This window comes from Leptodactylus fuscus, chromosome 6, assembly GCF_031893055.1.
Source record: "Leptodactylus fuscus isolate aLepFus1 chromosome 6, aLepFus1.hap2, whole genome shotgun sequence".
NCBI lineage: Eukaryota > Metazoa > Chordata > Amphibia > Anura > Leptodactylidae > Leptodactylus > Leptodactylus fuscus.
This window is the reverse complement of record NC_134270.1, coordinates 122,107,766-122,131,112: the sequence shown is the minus strand read 5'-3', so window position 1 is coordinate 122,131,112 and position 23,347 is coordinate 122,107,766. Positions and strand designations below refer to the sequence as shown.

General features: G+C 41.5%; 1 protein-coding gene across 1 annotated transcript in view; it reads left to right on the top strand.

Annotated features, from left to right (window-relative positions):
- Positions 1 to 6,413: 6,413 nt before the first annotated feature.
- Positions 6,414 to 23,347, top strand: part of ZNF281 (zinc finger protein 281) — a 523,665-nt gene continuing 506,731 nt past the window's right edge. Inside the window, exons 1-2 of the mRNA XM_075278252.1 lie at positions 6,414 to 7,021; positions 17,196 to 17,324. Coding sequence (XP_075134353.1) covers positions 6,689 to 7,021; positions 17,196 to 17,324 — 462 coding nt within the window. The 5' untranslated portion in view covers positions 6,414 to 6,688. The remainder of the gene's footprint in view (positions 7,022 to 17,195; positions 17,325 to 23,347) is intronic.

Genomic DNA, 23,347 nt, shown 5'->3' with positions numbered 1-23,347 from the left:
CCTGTTAGCAGATAGAGGAGAGGAGCTGCTTGCATTTCTTCTGTTCTCCCACTTATCAGGTTAGCTAATTTAATTGTGTTCATTATGGCAGAGACAGGCAGTCTCTGTATGTAACACAGAATGGAGTTGCTGCTGCCTGTACTTCATAGTCCAATATGGGTGGGCGGAGTTACACGCGAATTTGGGGGCAGAGCTAAACGGCAGGTTGCGTGTGAAACCCCGCCCACCAAATGATGCACGAAACCAGGAAGAAAGAAGATTTTACAGCAGTAAAGACTGATGAGTATGTGAGGTGGGAATACCCCTTTAAGGGAAAAGGGAAGAGAACTCAGTCGAATCTTGGAACATGATCCAAGGCCGCCAGAGGGTCTCAAATTTAGATGAATCCACAAGGTCCTCCGCGACTGTAGCTTCCATCCTCCTAATGAGGAGGAATTCCTGGAGCCACTCTGACAAGGAGGGAACCACCGGTTAGCGCCAATGGCGTGGAATGACTGTTCTGGCGGCCGTTAGGAAATAGCGTAATAGGTCACCCTTGACCCTAGAAATCTTACCAGGGATAAGATAGAGGAGGGCCGTAGAGTCCCATATTAGAGGACCATTACCGGTAGTAGTGGTTTCAGCCAATTTTCCACCTTTGCGACCCTCTAAATAAAAGTTACCCCCAGAACTTGATGCCAAAATGTTATCAATTTCACAATCCAAATCAAGGTCAGTGTCTGGGTCTTCAGTCCAATCCACTGCATCAATCCAACACAATGAGAGTGATGGTTCTGGACCACCGTTTTAGGAGCTAAGAATTTTAAAGGGGCTAACATTCTGCTGGTGCAAGGCTCACCTCACCCAAAGGGCCTAAAACTCTGCAGGTAGAAGGCTGAAGTCACCTGAAGGGTCTCAATCTCTGCTGGTAGCTCAGCTTAAGGGCCTCTAACTTAATTTGGAAGTGCTCACGTTAAGGGCCATAAAAGTGAATTTTGGATGGTCTTATTTGTTTGAATAGTCGAATATTGAGCGGCTATTCGAAACGAATATCGAATATTTTACTGTTCGCTCATCTCTACTAACAACTTATCAACTTTAGCTGCTGAAAGTTGTTGTTTTCTTTACAAGTTATGAAGCTTCATTCCTTTCTTAGTCTTTTCATGCCCTACGGCATAAAAGGTTTTTATAGATTGTAGGTAGTTCATGCAAACTGGTGTATTTTTACCTTACAGTTATGATGTAAACACAGGACACATGATTTGTTGATGCTCCCTGTATCATTACCTCTACCAATTCAAGTTCTTAACATCTATGAACAGTAACCACTCCAATGATTCCAACGCAGTTGGAATATTTCTCTAGCCCCTACCATTCCTTAAAGGGGCTATATCACTAGATTTTCATGTTTTTAGCAAAAGATATGCCTGAATAGCCTTTAAATGGGGGAACAAGATCCTGGGGCAGAGATGGGGGGGCAAGATACTGGGGGCAGAGATGAGGGGACAAGATACTGGGGGAAGAGATGGGGGGACATGAATCTGGGGGAAGTGATGGAGGGGACATGAATCTGGGGGCAGAGATGGAGGGGACATGAATCTGGGGGCAGAGATGGGGGGACATGAATCTGGGGGAAGTGATGGAGGGGACATGAATCTGGGGGAAGTGATGGAGGGGACATGAATCTGGGGGAAGAGATGGGGGGACATGAATCTGGGGGAAGAGATGGGGGGGACATTAATCTGGGGGCAGAGATGGGGGACATGAATCTGGGGGCAGAAATGGGGGGACATGAAGCTGGGGCAGAGATGGAGGGAAGAAACTGGGGGCAGAGATGGGGGGGGAAGATACTGGGGGCAGAGATGGGGGACAAGATACTGGGGGCAGAGATGGGGGGGACAAGATACTGGGGGCAGAGATGGGGGGGACAAGATACTGGGGGCAGAGATGGGGGGGACAAGATACTGGGGCAGAGATGGGGGGGACAAGATACTGGGGGCAGGCCCGCTCTGGCCACAAGTAGAGGGGCGTTGGGGCCCACGGCCCGCGCTGCAGGTGGTTTGCGTAGGCATCAGGGGGCCGCCGCCGAAGTCACGGGTTATAACTAGTAAGATAATAATTATCCCACATTGCACATAGCATTTAAAAAAAGATTGTAGAACGTAACCATATATAACATTTGTAGACAATAAAGAATTAATATAAATATAAATCTTTAGAAATTCTGCAGTTTTAAAAATTTTCTCTAAACATCTTAGTGATGACAGCCTTTAGTTTTAATCAGTTGTCAATGTAAACGACCATGAATACAGTAATTCTATAATCTGGCACTTGGCAGAAATCCAGCCATGATTTCCTTATTGTAAACTGGTTATCAAATAGGGACACTACATGTATGAGAAGATAATCTGACCACAGTAAAGAGATCACAGCAGTTTTTTTGACAATCGCCAGTCCATAGAAAGTTCCTGCATAAATGGACGTATCCATTGGCAACCTATCAAAATACTGTCACCACTACAGTTTTGCTGTAGATGCATGGTTCCATGCATGGGGAACCGAGGCAGGCGAGTATATCTTTTATTATTTTTTGTTGCAAACTCTGGGAGACATTATAAATGTAATTTTACATTATAGGTGGAAAAATGGCATATTCTTAATTATATTTTATAATCTGTCATTTGTAATATAATATAACAACTTGCCATTTATAATATGCCACTCACAAAGTACCACATAAAATACCACTTATAATATGGCATTTTATAAGTGGAAAAGTGTTATATTATATTACAAAAGGCAGATTCTAAATTATAATTGATAATATGCCACTTATTGTATATATGACACATAAAATACCACAAATATTTTATTAGTCAGAGATGTCACCTATAAGTAACTAAATGTTTCCTGTCCTGTACTGACTTCTACAGAACCCTATTTACCACTATATGGTCACTGTATAGTGATAGTATTGGAATACCTACATAGGGAGCACACTTGGACAGGTTGGCCCCCACTGTGCTCAACCCTTAGCTACGCCTCTGGTCAAAAAGGATACTGTGTCGCCTTAAGGAAACTCCTTTGCAAGCCACCATGCATGCTCTACCAGCACTTCCGGAAAGGAAGAGAGACCCATCTGCAGTCAATATTGCCAGGTTTCTAGGTGTCGCTCACTGTTCTAGGTGCTATAAAACTGGAAATATAGCTATCTGTAGTGACCCTTCTACCTATTTGAATTAAAGGGGTTGTCGCATACTCGCTAGTCTTCGCTGCAGTAAATTCTTCTGTCTTCCGGCTTTGTTGCGTCATTGGTGGGCGGGGTTACATATGCAAAGCCAGTGGTGAGAAGTCGTTGCTTCTATGCCGCTGGCCCTGCGTGTGCGCTGCCGATGCATTAGGCATCGGGCATACAGCCTTCACAATGTAATACAGACCCGGCATCCGCTGTAATAGAGAGGCTGACGCCTGAGAGTGTAGACGCCGGCACAGGTGAAGCCAGCAGCGGCAGGACCGATGCTGCTATTCCGCTCCTCCGCTCCTCCGCCCCCCCCCCCTCCCCTCCGGAATAGCAGCATCGCTCCTGCCGCTGCTGGCTTCACCTGTGCCGGTGTCTACACTCCCCGGCATCCACCTCTCTATTACAGGGGATGCCGGGTCTGTATTGGTGGCCCCTTCCCTTCCCTTCCCCCAAAGTGTAAACTACCCCCCTCCAGGCTCGCTCCCGTGCACTTAGCCCCTCCTCCCTCCCCCCTCAGAGCAGCAGATACATCACATGACTTATGACCAGATAAGTCAAGGGATGTGTCCCAAAAAAATGAATAAAGTAAGATAGTGGACAAACAAAGCAGTTTTGCTGAAGCAATGTATTTAGGAAAAGTCTTACATTCACATTAACAAGCAGTATAGATAGGATCCTTGTGATGGGACAACCCCTTTAATACTGTTGGTGATGTAGTGATAAAACTACATATAACACAGTCACACATTTTATCATTTATTCTTATTAATACTGCCGGTGACATAGTGATACAACTACATATAATACTAAGTCATGTTATATAATTTATTGCTTTTAATATTGATACTGCTGGTGACATAGTGATACAAATACTTATAATATAGTTACACGGTATATCATTTATAGTTATTAATACTGCCGTGACATACTGATGCAACTACATATAATACAGTCATATTATATTATTTATTGTTATTAATACTGCTGGTGACGTAGTGATACAACTACATATAATATACTAAGTCATGTTATATAATTTATTGTTATTAATGCTCATGACGTGGTGATACAACTACATATAATACAGTCACATTACATCATTTATTGTTATTAATACTGCTGGTGATATAGTGATACAACTACTAGAGATGAGCGAGTACTATTCGAAACTCCCGTTTCGAATAGCACGCACCCATAGGAATGAATGGAAGCGGATGGCACGCAGACTTTGCCGGCGGCCGGCCGCTTAACCCCCTGCTGCGTTCCTTCATTCCTATGGGTGCGTGCTATTCAAAACGGGAGTTTCGAATAGTACTCACTCATCTCTAGCAACTACATATAATACAATCACATTATATCATTTATAGTTATTAATACTGCCGGTGACCTAGTGATACAAATACATACCTCGTATAATGCAGCCATATTATATAATTTATAGTTATTAATACTGCCGTGACATAGTGACACAAATACATGTAATACAGCCACATTATATCATTTATAGTTATTAATACTGCTGGTGACGTAGTGATACTACATATAATACAGTCACATTATATCATTTATTGTTGCTGCATTGTATACTGCTGGTGACGTAGTGATACAACTACATATAATACAGCCACATTATATCATTTATAGTTACTAATACTGCTGGTAACATAGTGATACTACATATAATATAGCCACATTATATCATTTATAGTTATTAATACTGCTGGTGACGTAGTGATACAACTACATATAATACAGTCACATTATATCATTTATTGTTATTAATACTGCTGGTAACATAGTGATACTACATATAATACAGCCACATTATATCATTTATTGTTATTAATACTGGCGTGACATAGTGATACTACATATAATACAGTTACATTATATCATTTATAGTTATTAATACTGCTGGTGACAGTGATACAACTACATATAATACAGTCACATTGTATCATTTATTGTTGCTGCACTGTATACTGCTGGTAACATAGTGATACAACTACATATAATACAGTCACGTTGTATCATTTATTGTTGCTGCATTGTATACTGCTGGTGACATAGTGATACAATTACATATAATACAGCCACATTATATCATTTATAGTTATTAATACTGCTGGTGACATAGTGATACAACTACATATAATACAGTTACATTATATCATTTATAGTTATTAATACTGCTGGTGACGTAATGATACAATTACATATAATACAGCCACATTTTATCATTTATAGTTATTAATACTGCTGGTGACATAGTGATACAACTACATATAATACAGTCACATTATATCATTTATTGTTGCTGCACTGTATACTGCTGGTGACATAGTGATACAATTACATATAATACAGCCACATTATATCATTTATAGTTATTAATACTGCTGGTGACATAGTGATACAACTACATATAATACAGTTACATTATATCATTTATAGTTATTAATACTGCTGGTGACGTAATGATACAATTACATATAATACAGCCACATTTTATCATTTATAGTTATTAATACTGCTGGTGACGTAATGATACAATTACATATAATACAGTTACATTATATCATTTATAGTTATTAATACTGCTGGTAATGTAGTGATACTACATATAATACAGCCACATTATATCATTTATAGTTATTAATACTGCTGGTGACATAATGATACAATTACATATAATACAGCCACATTATATCATTTATTGTCATTAATACTGCTGGTGACGTAGTGATACAACTACATATAATACAATCACATTGTATAAATTATTGTTGCTGCATTGTATACTTCTGTACAAATTCTGGAACCTGGAAATATCTGGTAAAAAAAAAAATGTTTAAGCATTGTCTGTCTAATTTCAGTAAAGAGTTCCCCCAGTAACCTAAGGTGGCAGCTTACAGACAAGAGCGGACTGCACTGAGCTGTACAGCGGATACAAATAACACAGGCTATAGACATGCAGGGTCCCTTTAAATAAAGCCATTCATAAGAAGACGTGACACGCTTGCGCAGATCTATTACCAATACCACACGGCAAGCACAACGATTTGCTGGAACGCGTTTGCGCAATAGTCCCTCAAATAACCACAGTACATGCGTAGTAGGCGTCGTGGAAATAGGCGCATGCGCGTTACAGAGGTTTCTGGGTTCTGGGCAAGCGCTGTGGGATGCTTTCTGATCCTCACGCCTGCGCAGAACGACTCTCCAACCGCTTCTATTGTGGAGCTTTCGGGCGTCGTGTTTCTTCAGTAGGCCGACGGTCAATGACTGTATTGTTTCCCGCCGAGAGCCCCTGGCGACCGGTATTGGGCTCAATGGAAGGAGAGAAGGCGATACTGTGAGAATGTGTGCGTGTGTGAAGACCTAGTCGGCTGCCTGGCCCGGTCCGTTACCTCAGAAGCCCCCGCTCTCTTTCAGCTCTTGTGTTTCACCTTCCCCGGGACACGACGAGCAATGGAGCCGACTTTCCCCCCCAGTATGCTCATGTTCAGCCACCTTCCGCCGGTCACTACCTTCGCCCGGCTAGGCTCAGAACTGCTACCGCCGCCTCCTCCTCCGCCACCACCGCCTCTTCTGCAGACTCCGGCCGACATGATACTGAAGAAAGAGCCAGGCTCGCCCCCTGTTCACACTGCTGACTTCTTGCAGAGCTTGACGGGTATCAAGCAAGAGAAGCTCGGCGAGCACGAACAGTATCATCAGTACTACGGAGAGAGACAGACCGAGATCGTGGAGGTGACGGTGGGAAGCCCGGCAATCCTGCCAGACTTGGGCCTCAGCAGAGAGGTGAGCTATTCTTCTTCTTATTATATAGCAGCCCTGTGATAGCAGCAGCCCCCGCACGGTAAGTCTCCCCGGTAACCCTCCCTCTCCATCCCCGCTCCACTCTGTTTGTAAACACAAAATGGAGGGAGACCTCTGACCATTCAGTGTGTCCTCAGGAACAATGGCCGCGGCACTGGCCGTGGGAAACTGCCCATTACCCAGATCCTTAGGTCAGATAGTCAGTCAGTAGAGCCATGTAAGCAAAGTGTTAGCCTCGTTGTGGTATATGGCTGCCATGTTTAACCAACGTGATCAGATGTTACCACAGTCTCTTACAACCCTACAGTATAGTACTGATCACTATGGGGGGCTTTTACTTCTCTTATACTTAATATTGTTGCACCCACTCCCCTTTTGAGTAGTTTGGACACAAAATATTTAATATTTTTAATAAGAAGCCATTGACACTGTTCCATAGAGTAGATTCCCAGGTAATTTGTGGTTGTAAATAAATGTACCTAGGTTCTGGGCTTTACATTATTATTATCATTAATATTAGTGGAATTTTTAGTGTAAATGATGTTTATTCAGATCAGAAGTACTGCTTGTTTAATGGGAAATCTTATAGATCAGTGATCACAAAAACTTCCTCTCTGAGGTTTGTAAAATTAGAAGTTCTGGTGACTGATGAGAGGAGTGACTTTGTAACCTCTTTGGCCGCATTTATTATTTTATGACCTTTTTTCTTTAGGTTTGTAAACAGTTGTGTCAGAAATTGTCCCACCCACACACCCCTTTCAAAAAGGGAGTGGTGAGGTGGTAGGGGCAGGACCATAGGCCGCTTTTTTTTTTTTGTATATACACCTATTATGTCCCTGATTTTGTTATAACCCTGCATTATGCAGTGAAGACTTCTGGGAAAGTCAGGCCTGATGTTCATGGTGCTTCCCATAGAGGGCGGCATAAGAGGCACTGTCTCCCTGTTTACAGCTTGGGAGACAGATTTGCATATTCTTCCCATGTTCCCTTACAGTGGAGCAACTATGGCTGTATTAGTCTCCACACACCTGAAAAGGTGGTCTCTCCCTAAGGATGGACGTTATCCCATAATAAGATATGATGCTAAAGCTGGCTATACACATAATGTGGTTTTTGGGCTTATAAGATTGGGTACTTAGTATAAGGCTGGATTGACGCCTGCACTCATTGCCCTTCTGTCCATCATTTCACAAAAAATGTAAGCACAACCTATGTTTTTAAGGCGGAAACCCAGCGGACCCCATTATAATATATGGGATTTGTGGGTAACAGCTTTTTTTTTTCTTTTTTTTTTTAAAGTGAATTAGGTTTTTGTTTGTGGGGTTCCCAAGTGGACCCCACAAACAGAAACCTAAACGCAGGTATTAAACCTAGTGTAAGATTGGTGGGGATCTGACCCATACAGATATTTGAAGAGATAGAAGTATATGAACAAGGGCTGCAGTATCATCATTGAAAACCATGAATTATTCCATACATCTTACATCCGCTCCACCCCTTTCTCTTTAATGGGTCTGAACTGATCAGAGATTCAGAAGCAGAATTTTTCTGCTTTACCAAATCCAATTCAAAATTGGAGATCTCAGGTGGAATCCGCCTTGTGATCGAGCAAAAAATGATTTGGAATGAAGTTGGTAGGCCAAACCAGCGACTGCAACTCCTTCCGAAATGACTGACAGCCATGGTCTTCTAGTGATTATATTCCTGTGACAGTATATATTCACCAAACTATTTGTCCAGACAATACATACATTAATATGAATTGTATAATGATTTTATTTTGAAGTTGTCTTTAAGACTAGGTTCACATCTTTGCCAGTCTCTTTATCATTTGGATCCCCCGGAGAGACAGACCACTGTTACACATGGACACTGCCTGACCCCATTGACTCTGATGGGGTCTGCCTCCTCAAAACTGAAACCAGTGCAGAAAAAAAAAATAGTCTTCAGTGCAGAGACTCCGGTCCAAATGTGAACTTAGCCTAACTTCCCATCACCCGAATATAATCTTTTTGGCAGGGCTGGACTATGTGAACAACGTCAAAATCTCAATTAATCGAACATTTGACCTCATTTACAATTAATCCATTTTAGGCCATGCCCCTTTTACGTGCCCCGCCATATAATTTTAGTTTTGGTTATTGATATATCAGCGATCCTGATTGGGTAATGTACAGTGAGTGACCTCCTATAGCTAATGGCTGTGAGAGTCAGGATGGTGTAGGTGCAAAATCATTGAAATTAATGGGGGCCACACGGTGGCTCAGTGGTTAGCACTGCAGCCTTACAGCGCTGGGGTCCTGGTGTTCAAATGTTCTCCCCGTATTTGCGTGGATTTCCATCTCATATTCCAAAAAGACATACTGATAGGGGAAAAAAATGTACATTGTGAACCCTATGTGGGGCTCACAATCTAGAAAAAAAAAAATCAATGAAATTAATAGTAAATAAAATGTGAGAGAGTTCCCATTGATTAATTGAGCCCACTCTTGGGTTTGTTTGTTTTGCCATTCATTGCCCAGCCGTAATTCTTATTAACATAAACACCACTGTTAACATCTTTGCCCATCTAAACAGTTCTTGTTACTCATAGCAGCCATAGACCATGTTTTAGGTTGTAGGCAACTCAGTCTCTGGGGTATTGAGCCAAATGTCTAATAATGTGGGCTGATATGTGTTCTTTATATGCATGTTCTTCATGGCTGCACTGTTTTTATACCATGAACCTGTAATTACCAACTATTATTTTGTCAGTGCAGTTTAGGCCTTAGGCCTACGCTAGCTATCTGTCATAAGACACCAGAAGCATTGCTCTAGGTTTTATGGTGCCTGTTTGAAGTAACAACCTCATTGTCCTCTGTACAGGTTTCAGCACTCAATAGAGATGCAGGATTTCACAGAAAGAAGCCAACATTTGTTAATGTAACTAGTTTTTTTTGTTAATGTGCAAATGTCCTCTTTGGAGCAATGGTGACACCCTCGTTGCTACAAAGAGCTCTTTTGCCTATTGACAACCTCAGTGAAATCCTGGCAACAAATGCACAGATTAAAAGGGGGGAAAAACTGCATTTGCTTCAGGTTGCTCTAATCTATCTGCAGGGCTGGGTTGATGTCTTAGGTTCTAGTTCTAGATCTACATGACGTTTACTTTTAGGGATTCCTGAAAGGTTCTCTCTAAACAAGATTTGTTTTGATTAGACTTATAAGTGGATTTCCCTCTCATGAGACCCCCCTACCCCTTCCCGTATTAGCCTGCGCTCATATATTACTTCATATGTCAAGCACAAATTGATTGTAACTCTTAAGGGTAAGTAATTTTGTCATTTGGTTTCATAAAAGCTATTTATTATGAGTGGTTTGTATGAGAATTATGGAAAACACCTAAGGCGCAGGCAGCCACATTGGCTTGTTTGTGCTTCTAGTTTCAGTGGTGTTTTCTTGTGCAGATAGCCCAGTTTTCATCCTTTATATTGAAGGTAGAAATCTGTGGCCAAACATGCAGCAGTAGTTGCGTGCTGTGTGCGCAAAATCTGCAGCACTCTTTACCTTACAGGGTGTGAATGACATCTGGTGATATCCACTACATGTAACCTTGGCCTAATGGGGTTTTCCAGGATATAGAAGACCTATCCTTGCCTGCCCACATCTGGCTAAATCATCAATCTCTAAAACCTGGAAATCTACTGGTTGGTGAAGCTTAGGTGATATATCCAGTAGCAGTATTTGGACGCTTGCTCTATCTTAGGCTTTGTTTACACACAACAGTTTTCCATGAGCACATGTGCCTCCCTACACTTAGCGGTTATCAGTGTGTGTAAATAGGAAAAAATTTGATGCCAAATGATGAACTTCATCTATAACCACATCTCATCCACTCATAGTGTGTGCATGAAAGGGAACATGTTGCAAGATAATTATTTTTTATTATGTTTTATTCCAGGTATATGCTTAAATATCCTTAAGGGTTTTTTAATAGGGTTCTTTAGTAGGGTTTTTAAAATGTTTCCATCTATGTTAAAAAAAAAAAAAAAAAAGAAGTAATTCTGTAGTTCTGACTAAGCCAATAAGAAGCAGCAGTCACCTCACTTATCAGGACACTGATCACAGATATCATGTATGTATAGATACGACACAGTGTCCACCAGTTACAGCTTATTATAACTTCCCAGTCTGCAGAAGTCACACACGACTCTCCCATAGAAGTCTATAGGGTCTGCTCCAGGTCATTGTGTCAGTGTCTATGGCCCCTGGTCCATCTCCTGGGGACGGGAAGTCACAAAACTGTTTTAGACTTTGTGGCAAGAGTTGAAATTGCAAGACTTTTAGGATTTTAAAATATGCATAACATTGAAAACTAAAAATGTCACCAATAAGTATTTCAAAAAAATAATCATGTTTTTATTTTAATCTCCTGGTGAAGCTTTCCCGTTAGAGGACCTGTTCAGTTTAGGCTAGTTTCACACTATTCATCCTAGAATCAAAACTGACATTTCATGAGCTTTCATGAAAGTTGAAATACATTCAAGGTCATGTTCTATCACTGTAGAAGCTTTCATACGTGGTGTCCTATAATATTTTTTTTCTGGGAGACACTTGGCTGCAACTTTGGAACATTTTTTTCAGGCACAAAGCGACAACAAATTTTAAAAGTGTATTACATGTTGGTCCTGAAATGAGACTAAATTGTCTGAAAAGTTAGTGGCCATTTTGAAGCTACCCGATTGATGGAAACTAACAATTCACTTTCCTCTTATATCCATAGTTGTGGTCTTAAAATGTCTGGTTATAAAACCACTTTCCATAAATGAATAGTACACATAAATATAATGAACTTTGTGCTGTATCTTATTAAAGGAATCTGTTTCCCTCTGCACTTATTAGGCTTCTCACCTCTTAATCTTCAGTCAGGCTTTGTTTACGAAGGAACAGTCTCTGTATTCAGCTCACACTTAGAACTCTATGGAGAGGGGAAGGAGGAGGCAGCAGCTACATAATTGCTTTACTGCCTTGTTCTGTAGTGGCAGCAGTTATCTGTGTGTTTTTTCCAGAAGCCACCTCCTCCCCTTTCCCTCTCCATAGACTAATATATATAAAAAGTGATTAAGCCTCATAAGTGGAGAAAGAAACCTATATTACAAAGTTCCTCATTATTCACCTGGGCAAGCTTGTGTTTTTTTTCTTGTTGTTTTTTTTTTTTTTTTTTTTTAACTGTAGATGTTTTTTTAAGGTAAGGGCTAGTTCACACGGGGACATGGAGGCTGATTTTGACAGCTGATTTTGCTTCAAAATCAGCCTCCATAAAATGTAGCCCTATGTGAATTGCTCACTTTTTTTTTTTCTGCTAGCTTACTGAAAAAATGAATTGGAGTCTATGGGGCGCTGAAAAAACCGCTAGCGGTTTTTGGTCGCTTATTTTTGCAGCTGTTTTGGCAAAAACAGCGACCGAAACCGCTAGCGGTTTTTTATCATGTACTTTTTTGTAGTACAAAAAAAAAAGCTTAAAAAAAACAGCGACCGAAAAAGTGTCAAAAACAGCGTCCAAAAAAAGCAACGCTGAAAAATCAGTGCCAAAATCAGCTAGGCTTTTTTCACTTGTGAACTAAGCCTAAGGAAGTAAACTTGAGAGGGTTATGACACAATAAAAAATGTTTATCCTTTATTCATGGGATAACACGATAAATTGTTAAAATGCTTGTGGTTTGACGATCTTGAGAGCGTTTTACTTTCATTGTAAATGTAGCTGTGGTGGATGCCGGCAGATCCTATCTTTACTTGAATGTGCACTGTGTAATACTTGACGCTCCCTGTATTGATATCAAACACTTACTACCAGAGTTATAGCTGGTTGCTGGGGGTCTCAGCAGGGTAGTGTCTTTACATTAGCTTATTGTCGGGACCCTCCTAACAAAGTAGGCAATCCTTTAATTGGGAAGACACTGGTGTGACAGTAGCATTTATTTGTCACAATAGGCACAGTACTTGGGTGCTGGTAACCATTGGCCAGTGTGAATGAGGGAGAAAACAAAATATAGAACTTTTGTTGCTCTTCATTGTCTGTCCACCTGGTACTGTTGTGCTGCAGATTTTCTGCTTGTGTGGGTGGAAAACCTAAAGTACCAGAAAAATGGATGAGAGAACAAATAATTTCATCCGCAGACTGCTGTGGAAACAAATCTGCAGTGGAACTTGGCCTGTGTTGTACATTTCATAAAGCTACCAAATTTGTCCTTTGCAATGCCTCTAGTGACATCCTCAGTGAGATCTGCACAACATGTGGATTTCGCTGCACATTCGTTGTGTGTTTGCAACAAAATCTGGAAAAGAAAATGTGTAGTGGTGGACATTCTCTAAAAATCTCGGTTGCGATCTCTATGTATAGTTGCTGTTTGTCAGCATTGTTGCCTGTAGCGTCGCTCCTTGTGAGTTGGGCGATGACGATAAGGGATAGCGGATTTAACTGCAATCGCACCTCAGATTCCAAGTATTGAGCAAAATGCGTTGTGGATATTTGGCAGGAGCTTGTGCAGTTTCGCTGAGATATCTGCCCAGTCTTAAGTACTCGCTGCTATACTTGCTGGTAACTTGACGATTTCTGAACGAAACAGCAAACATTTTCTCTGAAAGATCCAAACCTGTACTTCCAGTCCAATTTAATGTTTCTTCTGCAATCTTGAAAGCTGTGACTATACTAATACCGGAAATTCTGGTAAGGACCTGTCTAGAAGTCCAAGGCATAAGATGTATGTGAGTATGGCAAGTGTTATGGTCTTTTGGTTCATCAGCGACCTCCATTTTGTGTAGACAATGAATGTGAGAGATTTGGCACCAGTGACCTCTTGGAGGCAGCCATTTTGTGAGCTAAGCAAATATTCATGAGGCTTGAGCTCACACATTCATTAGAAATGGGTGACACCCACTGAGGCATTCTTTACCACCAGTTCACTTTTGGGAGCAGATGCCTTCTCATTGTTGGCCTGCCTTAAAGGTATTAAAGAGCCTTGAGCTCCCTTATTGTTCCTGCTACTTGTCTGATGTATATGGTTTATTTTGGCCAGTGCTTAGACTGGTCGTAGCACAGAGCTTCTCCCCTGACATTACATGGAAAAAATAATGGGTGCATTTCTCTTAAGCTGCTACCAAAACCACGCTTAGATGTGCGCCATTGTAAGACCTTCATGGTATTGCAAGGGGTATATACTTTTTGTTTAGAACATGGATAGTTGGCCAGTAAAGTATAGAAATACATTTGATACTGATAAAACAGATACCTTTTATTTTATAAACGCCACAGTATAAAAATTTTGTGAAATTCCAGAACATAGTTCCCTTAGGCTAAGGCCCCACGTGGTGTCCTGCAGCAAAAAGGTTTAATTAACATGCTGTGATTTCCAAAACCGTGCTGGTTTTGGAAATCGCGGTTTTCACTGCAAAGTGGCCTAGAGATTTGCTAGAATCTCATCTTCTTTGCTCTGACTGTAAAACGCTACATGGGGCCCCGGCCCGTTTTTTTTTTTTTTTTTTTTTTTTTTTTGTCTCTAAAATATTGATGACCTTTTCTTACGGTAAGCAATCACCATCAGTGATTTGGGGGAATGACTGCTGCAGCGTCTTCACAGCATATCGCTGTAAATTGTCTATTGGCATTGCAGGTCATCTGTAAATAGATCATGTGACTGAAGAACGTGACCCCTGCCACTTCACTCAACTGTGGGGTTCCTGGTGTTCAGACCTCTGTAGATCTAATATTTGTCAACTAATGTAAGGCTAACCTGCATGTTAGAATTGTGGGCTCACCAATTTCAGCGGGACCTGCCAAACCTCCTAGATTCAGGGCTAGTTCACACGAGGGAAGTTGGCAGCGGATTTTGACACGGAATCTGCCTCAAAATCCGCTGCTCCCACTCACTTCATTGGGAGCCGCTCGCTTCTTTTTTCCGCTAGCTAGTAGCGGAAAAAAGAAGCGAACGGTCCTATCTTGCCGTGGATTCCGTGGCTGAATCGGCCGCGGTGCGAGGCTCCGACCCATTCATTTGGGCCTAATTCATCATGGAATGACGCAATGCCAGTGCACTGCATCGGCATCCCGTTGCGGCAGCCGTAACTCCGTGTGAACTAACCCTAAAGTGACTTGTTTCTGTTTATTGCAAGTACTAACATGTAATTATTTCTATGCAAATGGTGAGGCTCTGTAAAGCAATGAATAGGATTCCTTAAAAATGTCATGGTTAAATGAATGCTATGTAGCGTTGGCATGGAAAGTAATGTACTTTTCGGACTCCGTTTTGTAGTCCTTATGGTGTGTGCTTGTCTGAGCCAGTGTTAAACTTTGTCTATAGGAAGTTTTAGCTGCTTCTCCAGTACAAGAATCTGCTCGCATTGCTGCGGGATACACAAATATCCATAGCAGGTGTGACGACATCTGAGAGTCTGGAAGCCATTGAATTATGCTGAGATAAATCTTGCCATCAAGACATTGTCTCTTGGGGCTTCTGCAAGTGAAACAAAGATTTCAATGGCTACCTCAAGCCAGCCCATTGTAAAGTGCCAAAGCTTTGTTCAGTCCATAAATCCCTTTTTTCAATCAGATTTGAGGCAGTCTGCGGCCTCCCACTGTGCTCCTCATAGAGATGGACAGAGTCTTATGTTGTCTGCTCATCACTTGAGAATAAACCCTGGGCATAAAGATATAGGGAAGTGTCACAAAGCACACAACTGTTTAATGACTCAGATTACAGTTTACTGGAAAACCCCTCTAAATTCAGAAGAGATGCAAATTAGAAAGGTCATCAATGTGATCTTTGCAGTCTGATGCTTTTCCTGGCAAAGCCATGTGCACAGACCGTCCTCGTCTTGTGTCAAAACTATAAAGTGAAATTTCTAGTGCAATCCCTAATCTCCAGATTAGAGAATAGGCATTGGAAGTCTCAAGTGCTGGTTCTGAGATTTAAAGGGGAATTCTGGCTAATTGCTTGATGGATATTTTTTTGGGGTGGTTGGTCACTATCCCTAAAACTAAAAAGGGGTATCCCAGTCCCTTGACTCAATCTGAAATGCCCCTACCCATCCTGCCCAAGTAACCATGACATGGAGGAGTGTGAATAGAGTGGCATTCTAGAATAACTTTGCATGCATTTCCAATAGATTACTATCATACGTCTATATGCACATCTGTACATGGACCGCTCTGAACTGTCCTTGTGATTTCTCCTTCATGTAAGCACATTTTCTCTGGGGCTCTGCTTGCATTTATGAAGATGCAGGTACAATGCTAAGGGTGGCTACATGGCTAGGTCTCCTCAACAACATATTGTTTGCCTAAGGTTTGTTCTTTAGGCAGGAGGGGCAGATTCTAGCCTGTAATGGTAAGTGATGTGTAAATAAATAAATAAAATTACTGAAGATTAATGAAAGTATTCTGGACTGTGAAGTAAGTATTGTTAAAGGGTTATCTGGTTTCTAACATTGATGTTATAGGTTATCAATATTAGAGCTGTGGGGCTCCGACACCTGGGAACCCCACAGGTCACTAGTACTGAGACAGAACGGTTTGCGATATTGTTTATAGACTGTGATCCACGTTGCTCACTTGTTATCCAAACTGTATCGATGACTGTGGATATTGCAGGCTGTCCCATTGAAATATTTGCGGCTTCGCTGTGATACACACACTCATTGCTACAGTTTTGTGGTGAGTGAGTGAGTGGCTGCTGGCTCGGTACCAGGACCGTATTGTCTTGGTACCGGTAACCTGACGGACCCCCACACATCTAATATTGATGGCCTATCTTAAACAGGTTGGCCACTTTCAGACCAATATTGACACACAAATGTACAATAAAAAGATATACAATTTTCCAATATGCTTTCTGTATCAATTCCTCACGGTTTTCTAGATCTCTGCTTGCTGTCATTCATTCTGTTACTTCTAGCGGATAAAACTGACCATGGTCAGTTTTAAGTCTCCCTAGTACATAATCTGTATCAGTCTGGTTACTTGTTTATGATTACATGCACCTTGTGTGGATAGTACCTGCTATATAACGTTTGCTCTTCAGGCCCTTCATGATACAACAGACTACATAGCCTTCCTTATACAAGATTATAGCTGTCAGCTCCATCCATATTGTAAGCTAATGGTACCCATATCTTCTCACAGCTTTTAATAAGACCTGAAAAAAATGGCTGCGATCCAAAACATGAAAGTCCATCCATGAAGAAGACAAGGCGTCCAAGCTCAGAAGTTCAGGAAGCAAAATCCAAACGCAGGCGGAGTGACTCCAGTAAAGTAAGAGCCTTTCTGTGCTCGTGTGTGCTTCCAGGATCTTTATTCCTCTTAAGTCGGGTGATACAGGATTGATGGCTCCCGGGTGCCAATGAAGAGATTTTCCTGAGGGTTAGTGAGAGCTGGTGTCATGGTGCCATCCCTCCTGTGTCATTTTAGACCTTCACTGAGACACTGAAGCAGACGGGCATGATTTTCTGATGGCAAAGCTCTAATCGGGGGGGGGGGGGGTTACAATCTTTTTGCTTGTCTGATTTGTGCTGTAAATGATTCTCCACTTTTATATAAAAATGGTGTAACACTGTTTTAGACTGGTCATAAAATGCAGCAGTGCCAAGGTAAATCAGCTCCTGCCCCATATGCTGTTCAATATTTGTCTCTTATTTGCTTGCAGTCTAGGTTTTGACCTCATATGAACTTATACGCTTTATATTTTCGCTTCCTGTCTGGGTCATTGTTCTGCCGGCTGAGAGGGAAGGGAGGGAGCTCAGTGATTGATGGCTGCCTCTTCACTTTACTGCACATGCTCAGTCAGCGTAGGCTCTCAGAGTATGAAATGTAGAGATCTCTTGCAGATTGCCGATCAATAGAAGCAGCCACCTCCACTGTGAGAGGGCAGAGTGCGCAGTGACGTTTTTTGTTTTGTCTTAGGATTTGTATTTTTTATTCAAAGCGCACAGAGCAAGGCTCTATTGCTGTCTCCAGGAGGCTCAGGCCTCTCATCACTGGTAGGTCCAAAAGATGTGATAAAAGTGCTGGAAAAAAAACAAAAGAATTAATGGTTTATTTTTGTCAACTAACAAAATGAAGCGAATGAACAAAAGAAAGATAAAACTAAATCACATCAATATTTGGTGTGACCTTCCTTTGCCTTCAAAATGGCATCAATTCTAGGTATATTTGGACAGTTTTTGCAGGAACTTGGCAGGGAGGGTGTTCCAAACATCTTAGAGATCAAAGCACAGCAGATCTGTGGATAAAGTCTTGCTCCAGTCCCTCTGTCTCCATGTAATCCCATACAGACGCTGTGCTGTCAGGGTTCTGACCACAGCTGGGCTGAGTGAAGGTGTGATTGGTGGTCTACAGCCCATTTTCTTAATTTGGAGCGTAAGAAATAGCCATCGTACTGCTCTGTATCTCTTGCGCTCCTGTTGAAATGATTGGGAGTGCTATCCACTATCAGTCATGCCTTCGTTCAACCTGTCTGTGGTCAGGCTGAATAATGCAGGACAGGGGCAAAGGACCCCCATTCTCAGGATCGTGTGAGTCTCTGCAATTAAACCCCCACCAATTGGGTATTTACCAGAGATGAGCGAATAGTATTTGAAACTCTAGTTTCGAATACCTCACGCCCATAGCAATGAATGGAAGCGGCCGAACACCAAGCGCCGGCTGCTTCCATTCATTCCTATGGAGTGAGTTATTTGAAACTAGAGTTTCAAATACTATTCGCTCATCTCTGGTAAATACCCAATTGGTGGGGGTTTAATTGCAGAGACTCACACGATCCTGAGAATGGGGGTCCTTTGCCCCTGTCCTGCATTATTCAGCCTGACCACAGACAGGTTGAACGAAGGCATGACTGATAGTGGATAGCACTCCCAATCATTTCAACAGGAGAGCAAGAGATACAGAGCAGTATGATGGCTATTTCTTGAAACTAGAGTTTCAAATACTATTTGCTCATCTCTAGTATTTACCCTTTAGCCTTTTTTTTTTCTTTTTGAGACATAGCTTCTATTTTTGCCAGATAATAGAATTAAACTATTAACACTATATTGCACTTTTTTTTCCCCCCTGAAAACTGCATGAATGATTTGGTATGAAAAGTAGAAGCGACCTCTGCCTCACCTATCACCATATATTGTTGTTCTAGTAATCACATGACATATGGTCTAGGCACATATAGACAATTGACATTAGACTTTGTATGTTATAAACATAACTTAGAGTAACAAGTGAAGTGCTTGCATGTTTGGTACCTTGGAGGCTTTATTTTTTGTCCTCTCTGTGATCTCTGTACCCGCAGCCTCAGCTCATGCTGTTTTTTCGTGTCTTAGGAACACTTAATAAATTATAAATTATGGCGATTTGTTGTCACTTAGTCAAGGTAGTCTGCTCCACAATCTTATCTGCTGCTTTGTCAATATTTATCAGCAGCTGATGTAAAGTCTGTGGCAGGAAAAAGCAGAGCACACACTCATGAGGTTTCCTATAGTTTACTTAGTGTTTGATCCCAAACTTTCAAGGTTGGAGTGATCCACAGCAATGTAACAGATGTCTGTACATACAGTGGGTGTCAATGAGCCTGTGTTTGCTATATCTAAAAGTACTTATTAGTAACACGTGCAAGTCCTTTTTGTCATAGGCCATCAAAAATAATTATAATATAAGTAGATGTTTACTTAATCTCATCTTGGGACAATTTTACTAAACTGGCCCCCAGAGGGACTTTCACCTGGCTTTACCAGTCTCCTCAGTAGTAAATATTCCCTAAACTGTAACGTATTCCCTATCTCCAATCTCCGTGACCCCCCCACCAGTCAGAAGTATAGAAGACAGGGTGCATGTCTGACTGCTGATTCATTGACTACTATAGGACCGATGCATTTTCTCTTTGAATGAAATGACTGTGTCCTTGCATGACTGGGGCTTCATTCACTTCTATGGGGCTGCCGGAAATTGAAGTCCTGGTAACCCCATTGCAATAAGTGGGAGCGTCAGTCACACAAGCATACTGGGACTGCTTTCGGCCCACATTCTCCTGATCACTGTTGTCCTGTTGGTAGGACCACCAGTGATTTGACACTTGTTCCTCTAACCTTCGGAAATGTAGAGTTGTTGGAGACTCCTTCCGAAGCTTAAAGACTCCTGCACAAGCAACCAAGTCACCACCCTTTTCTGTCCTTGCTAGACCGGAAGTGGTGACATTCCATTTGTGGTCCGTCACTGGCCTCACTAGTGACCTGTGTACAAACTAAATATGTCTGAGTGGCCTCAGCAGTAATGTCACTATTTTCAGACTGAAAATGGCAGTGACTAGGCTTGCAGTGCTGTTACGGAGAGCCTGTGAAAAGGTGAGTTGTGTTTTGTTTATTTCAGCCCTTCCTTAAAGTTTTTGGAGGAGTATGGAAATCTCTTTAATTTTCCAAACTGTAAGAAAGTAGTATGTGCACTCCTGGTGAGCTGTAATAGGCAGAGACTCTTACCTATAAACTACTGTTCAAAAGTTTGGGGTCACCCAGATAATTTTGTGTTTTCCATGAAAACTCACACTTTTATTTGTCAAATGAGTTGCAAAATGAATAGAAAATATAGTCAAGACTTTGACAAAGTTAGAAATAATGATTTTTAGTTGAAATAATGATTTTGTCCTTTTAAACTTTTACTTTAGTCAAAGAATGTTCCATTTGCAGCCTTGCAAACCTTTGGTATTCTAGCTGTTAATTTGCTCAGGTAATCTGGAAAAACTTCACCCCGTGCTTCCAGAAGCCCCTCCCACAAGTTGGATTGGCTTGATGGGCACTTTTTGCGTACCATACAGTCAAGCTTCTCTCACAACAGCTCAATGGGGTTGGAGATCATTGTCCTGTTGTAGCATGAAATTGGCTCTAACCAAGCACTGTCCACAGGGTATGGCATGGCATTGTAAAATGGAGTGATAGCCTTCCTTATTCAAAATCCCTTTTACCTTGTACAAATCTGCCACTTTACCAGCACCAAAGCAACCCCAGACCATCACATTACCTCCACCATGCTTGACAGATGGCGTCAGGCTCTTCCAGCATCTTTCTAGTTGTTCTGCATCTCACAAATGTTCTTCTGTGTGATCCAAAAACTTTGATTTGTCTGTCCATAACACTTTTTTCCAATCTTCCTCTGTCCAATATTTGTGTTCTTTTGCCCATATTAATCTTTTCCTTTTATTAGCCAGTCTCAGATATGGCTTTTCCTTTTCCACTGCCCTGAAGGCCAGCATCCCTGAGTCGCCTCTTCACTGTACTATACAGAAAAGGACCTATCCAACCAACTTCTACAGAAGTATCAAATGGATAAAAGGATCCGCACTTACCAACCGTAGTTCTTGTTTCATTCGTTTATTAAAGCCTCACACACAACGAGTTTCGAAACCAGAAGCTTCAGGTGTACAAAGGACAGTATTGCATAGATACTGAAACCAGCTTCCGGTTTAGAAACTCGTTGTGTGTGAGGTTTTAATAAACGAATGAAACAAGAACTACTGTTGGTAAGCGTGAATCCTTTTATCCATTTGATACTTCTGTAGAAGTTGGTTGGATAGGTCCTTTTCTGTATAGTACCATGCATACTTGCTTTCACGGTTAAGATCTGCCAGCTACTAGCCATTTTGTCTATGAAGTGATATTTGAGTGCTGTGATCATTTCACAGTGCTTAAAGGTGATTATATGTTGAATAATACTTTGTGGAATCGCTTTAAAAGGGTAATGTACAAGGTGCCGCGCGGTGCTCTCTCTTGTGACCTCTTCACTGTACACACTGGCGTTTTGCGGGTACTATTTAATGAAGCTGCCAGTTGGGGACCTGTGAGGCCTCAATTTCTCAAACTAGAGACTCTAATGTACTTGTCTTGTTGCTCAGTTGTGCAGCGGGGCCTCCCACTTCTTTGTACTCTGGTTAGAGCCTGTTTGTACTGTCCTCTGAAGGGAGTAGTACACACCATTGTAGGAAATCTTCAGTTTCTTGGCAATTTCTTTTGACCTTGGTTCATGCACTTTTTTAATATCCTGATACATAGTTTGCTTGAAATCGGCAATAACCAAAATGCAGATTGTTCCACGTGTAGCTTATCTGCATTGCTCCTCATGTTTGATCGTAGTATTAAATCTAGTGAAGTACTGCAAAACTTAGAATGAATAACAAGACAAAATTAGTCCCAAAACAGTTACATATTTCTGTTAGCTGGAACCCATTGTCTTAGTATTATATCCTTCCCTCTGATTTATTTATTTTATTGTCATGTTCACATATGTACTGGAGCCTCCAATTGGTGACTTTGTCACAGTGTGTGTCCAACATTGGCTGATGAAAAAGTCTTGCATCTTCAGTTTAAAAAAAAAAACTTACACCTGATGGATCCCATTATTGGTGAGACCTGGTTCACATCTGAGTTCGGTATTCAGTTTAGGGAGACTGCTTGGGGCTCCCCAAATGGAATACTGAACACATTAAAAAGCGGTTAGCTAAGAAGCCATACGTACCCCATAGACTATAAGGGGGTCTGTGTGTTTTCCACGTGGTGTCTGCGTGAATCGTGCGGAGAGAAGTATTGCAAGCAGCACTTTTTTTTCTCTGCATGATATGTGCGAAAAACACACGGACCCCGCTATAGTGTATGAGGTCCGTGTGATTTCTTAGCTAACAGCTTTTTAATGGGTTCGGTATTCCGAACGCAAATGTGAACTAGGCCTAACTGGGTCCGTCAGACCCTGTGTATGACCGCTGCTATATCGGTCTGTCTATCTGTTGTTGTGGTCCTGTAATGGATCAGAACAACTGAAAGGCCGACACTAGTGTGACTGTAGCGTCAGATTGGTTATATTTATTGCCGCATTTGCAGTCAGCTGGACGTGATGTTCCTGACAATTAGTCACAGTTGCCCAGAATGCTTAGCGTGACCTGACTCTGGACTGGCTACTTGTATGACTGGTTCAACCTGATGGCCATTTTGCTATTTTTAGATTTCATGACTAAAGAAAGTTGAGCTGTCTGGACAGATGCTTCTTTTAGTACATATGACCATATGCAGCATTGGAGAAAGACAGCAAATGAGGGTCTCAATTGGGGTCATTGAACCCAGGGAAGAGTAGACTACTTTGAATTGTTCATACTGAGTACTGGAATGGCTGTGGACACGGCACATCTTGTACAACCATGTCGTCTGTCTGGCTTTCAGCCCAAAAGCTATTGAATATTGACAGGCACTTTTTAGGGTTCACTGAACCCTATTTAAACTGAAAGAAAAATCAAATTCACGCAGTGATCATGG